This window comes from Apium graveolens, chromosome 8, assembly GCF_009905375.1.
Source record: "Apium graveolens cultivar Ventura chromosome 8, ASM990537v1, whole genome shotgun sequence".
Classification (NCBI taxonomy): domain Eukaryota; kingdom Viridiplantae; phylum Streptophyta; class Magnoliopsida; order Apiales; family Apiaceae; genus Apium; species Apium graveolens.
Genome location: NC_133654.1, coordinates 162,733,301 through 162,737,325, shown reverse-complemented (window position 1 = coordinate 162,737,325; position 4,025 = coordinate 162,733,301). Strand labels below are relative to the sequence as shown.

General features: G+C 33.2%; 1 protein-coding gene across 1 annotated transcript; it reads right to left on the bottom strand.

Annotated features, from left to right (window-relative positions):
• Positions 1–499: 499 nt before the first annotated feature.
• On the bottom strand, positions 500–3,043 carry LOC141676592 (crocetin glucosyltransferase, chloroplastic-like). The gene has a single exon (XM_074482274.1). It carries the CDS (start codon positions 2,930–2,932, stop codon positions 1,568–1,570), a length of 1,365 nt encoding a protein of 454 aa, XP_074338375.1. The 5' UTR covers positions 2,933–3,043; the 3' UTR covers positions 500–1,567.
• Between the last annotated feature and the right edge of the window lie 982 nt (positions 3,044–4,025).

The following is a 4,025-nucleotide window of genomic DNA, read 5'->3' as shown; positions in this document are numbered from 1 at the left end:
TGTATCAAACAAATCTAGTTTTTCTTGTAACTTTCTCAAGGAAGAATCTGAGTTCTTTACTTACAAAGAACCCAGGATTTGTAGCAAAATATTATCTTGATTTTAATACAAAACTAAGTGAGTTTTGAAATATTGTGTGCACTATTTAATTTCAGTTAACATAATATTACTGCATTTTTAATATGCTTTGTTAACCAAGCAATAAACATTCAAAAATCCTGTAAAATAACCAAAACACTTGCTACAAATCATGGGTTCTTTGTAAGTAAAGAACTCATCTTTTTCCTTGAGAGAGTTACAAGAAAAACTAGATATGTTTGATACAATTTAAAAGTAAAGGACCAGTGTTTACTTTTTAGATTGGTAAACACAGGTTTACACATCATGCAGGAAGATGAAATATTGTGTGCACTGTTTAATTTCAGTTAACATGCATTTCTAATCTGCTTTGTTAACCAAGCAATAAAAATTCAAAAATCTTGTAAAATAATCAAAACACATTCATCGCTCTGTCTTGTATTCATTACCTTACAACAAGGATGAGAAGGAAATGCTTTGGTCATTGGAGGTACTAATTTTAAATAACTCGAGCTCGAACGTTTTTAATCGAGTTCGAACCGAAGCTGTCAGTGTTCGACTCGGCAGCTCGATTACAACCCTGATCTCACTCACGAGAAATAAACTGACAGTTACTTTCTCTATCATTCAAACACAAATGCTCTTCTTAATTCTAAAAATGAAATTTAGAGCAGAACAAACAATGCAGCATCTTCATTTTCATAAATCCACATCGACAATGCATCTTCAACTTACATTACATGCCAATTTGACTGATTCTTTGAAGTTTTCATAATATTGGAAGGCTGGAACAGAGGTGAAATGAAAAAAGATTTTTCATTATCAAATGGTCAATAAATTAACACAACAAGAATTAAAAAACAGAATAAAATGCAAAGGAATACAAAGTCAGCCTACCTATTGAAACCTTTCTGGACTATTTAAACTAGTACATAACAGAATTAGGTTTCCTGAACAAGAAATTTAAGGTCAGACTACTTACCGGTTACAATTTGTCGATGTCCTTCAATCCAAAGGTATCACTATATCTTTTTCTACGCTTTTCTGTTGTTAACGGTTTCGAGGTCAATGATCGTTTAGAAAGGAGCATTATATTCATGGTTCTAGAAAACAACTCACTGCAGAGACTCTCCTTTTGATAATTACATATATCTTAAGTTTCAATGTTAATTTATAAATTTTAAAACAAATAAAATAAAATACTACTAATTCGTATTAAACAAAAATAAGCCCAACTTATTTAAATATTAAATAACATGATATTTAAGATATATGTTTTAAGATTGTATTTAACTTTATAAATAAAAATAAATTATTAAATTTGAAATGATAACTCATATCATTCTCTCAAACCCACCTCCCCCGATATATCAAATCTGATATACGGAATGTGTATCAGATTTTAAAAATAATAAACAAAACACTAGGTATGAGTTTGTAATGAACGAAACTTATAGTTATATTAGAATGCGCCGAACCAAACGACCCCTTACATTTCTTCAACAAAACCTTTGAGATGCTTATATGAAGTTCCACCATGTTTGACAGCTTCCCTCGCCAAATCTTTCCATTTCTCGGCATTTCTCCTCAACTCTTCTGCCTTTTCTCCGCGCCCCATTACCGTTTCCAAACATTGATATATCTCATCACCATCAACATTCCCTTGTTCACTACCATTCACTCTCACCCCTGTTTTCCACACGTCTTGAATCATTTTCGCAATTGTCCCTTGATCAGTCCACTTGGGATATGCCACCACCGGTACCCCCGAGGCCAAAGTCTCCAATGTAGAATTCCAGCCACAATGTGTCACAAAACAACCTAATGCCTTGTGAGACAATACTTCAACTTGCGAACACCATGGTACTATCAACCCTTGTTCCTCAAGTTTGTCCATACAACTCAATTTATCTTCCTCCTTTTCGTCTTTATTCTTTTTAACAATCCACAAAAATGGTCTTCCGCTTTTCAATAATGCTTTCGCAATCTCCTCCATTTCTGATTTAGGCAGATTTATCATTGTCCCGAATGATACATAAATTACGGAGGAATCTCCCTTACTATTCAGCCAGTCAATTTGCTTTCTCGAATTGTCGAAAGAATCATGCTTTCCATCTAAGAAAGCAGATTGAATAACCGGACCAACCGCTAGCAAAATAAGTTTGTCGATGGATTTGAGAGCATGATGCTCCAAATCCTCGAAAGAGTTGATAAGCACTTTGGGCATGGGATCGGAACTCAAGGCATCAAAATGTTGTTTTAGGGATGCAAGTGCTTTGGTATAAACATCCTGTGACGATGGGATAATAAAAGAAGGCAAGTCAGGTTTATTTAGCAAAGGTAAACCTGGTAACTTTATCGACCATGAAGGATCGTCTATTTTGTCAAAGGCATCCTTATAGCCATTAAAATAATAATAATAGATAGCAAACACAGCAGCAGGCTGAATCCAGTATAGCATCGACGGTAGATCAAACCCACGCGCCACCTCAGCCACCCAATGGTAGAATATAGTATAAACTAAGCAAGTAACAGGGTTACCTTGTTGAGCACTTGAAACAATTATTTCTTCCACACATTTTGCTCCGTAACTTTTTAACTTGTTATAAAAGTCAACAGCATCAGCTGGATTTTGAATGCCTTGGTCGTAGCCATCGGAGTATAGTTTAAAACAAAGACTTTTTTTCGAGTAAGTTTTGGGGATGAAGCGGCGTGCGGAGATGCTAGTGGTAAAAGTGACTTGCATACCCAAGTCAACCAGCTTGTCGGCGAGTTTAAGGGAAGGGTTGATGTGGCCTTGTGCTGGGTAAGTTGTCAAGATGATGTGCTGCCGACGGTGCTCCATTGTGCACATAAGTATTAATGCAACTTACTTGGGAAGTCACAACATTGTGTTATATATATATATATACACATCCAAAACAACTGTACAATGCATTGAAAATTCTTTCACTCATATGGTAGAATAGCGAGAATATTAAAGTGACTTCAATTTCTTTCAATCTTTTTGCTAAATATTGCATATAATTGTTGATTTAACCTTCAAGTAGTCAATAGACGCGCCGCTCTTCGATTTTAATATTTAACGTACGAGCATAACATTCGAGTAACAACCCTAAATGATGTAAGCCATGACACCATAGCTACCTAGTTTAATGTTTCAAATTAATTTAATTGTAACGTTTTGCTCCACGTCGATGGGTATCCATGTCAGAACCAGCAAGGCATTAAATCATTGAAAAAGGACTCGGGATTCATGAAATGTAATTAGCATCTTCATTACGGATCTTTTCTTTAACCACACACTTATCTAAGGGTGAGTTAGAGGTGTCAAAACTCGTGTACTATTTACCGGATAATTCTGCTAATTAATTTCCAATTGTTTCTAGGGTCTTTCTCTAAGGAATTAAAATTTCTTTTTTCTTCGTATTACACTTAAACTAACCTATAACTAGTGCAATAACTAGTGCAGGTTATTTTAAGTAATTGATTTTTTTTTTATTTTTTTTAAATTGAATATATTTTAGCGTCATTGAAAATTTAAAATTTTATAAATTCGTTATATTAACCAAATCTAAATAATTATATTTACTTAGTATTAATTTTTATTTTAGTTCGGATTGGATATTATTTTGTTTTAATCCGAATTTGTAGTGTACGTTATTTTATTTTTGTCAGATGTCATTATATTACCTAACAAATTATCTTCCAATTTAAATTTGATTTAGTCCGGTTCAATAATATCAATTGTATAATTTGATTAAAACCGCATGAATAGTGTATATTATTATCTTTTATCCCGAGATCATTATGCCTACCAACAAATTATTTTTTAATTTTAATTTTATTTTAGACCGATTCAATAGTATAATCTTTTTTGCCCAGATAAATTACATATATTATTTTGTTTTAACCCTAAACCATCGTACAAAGTTAATTCTATTTGT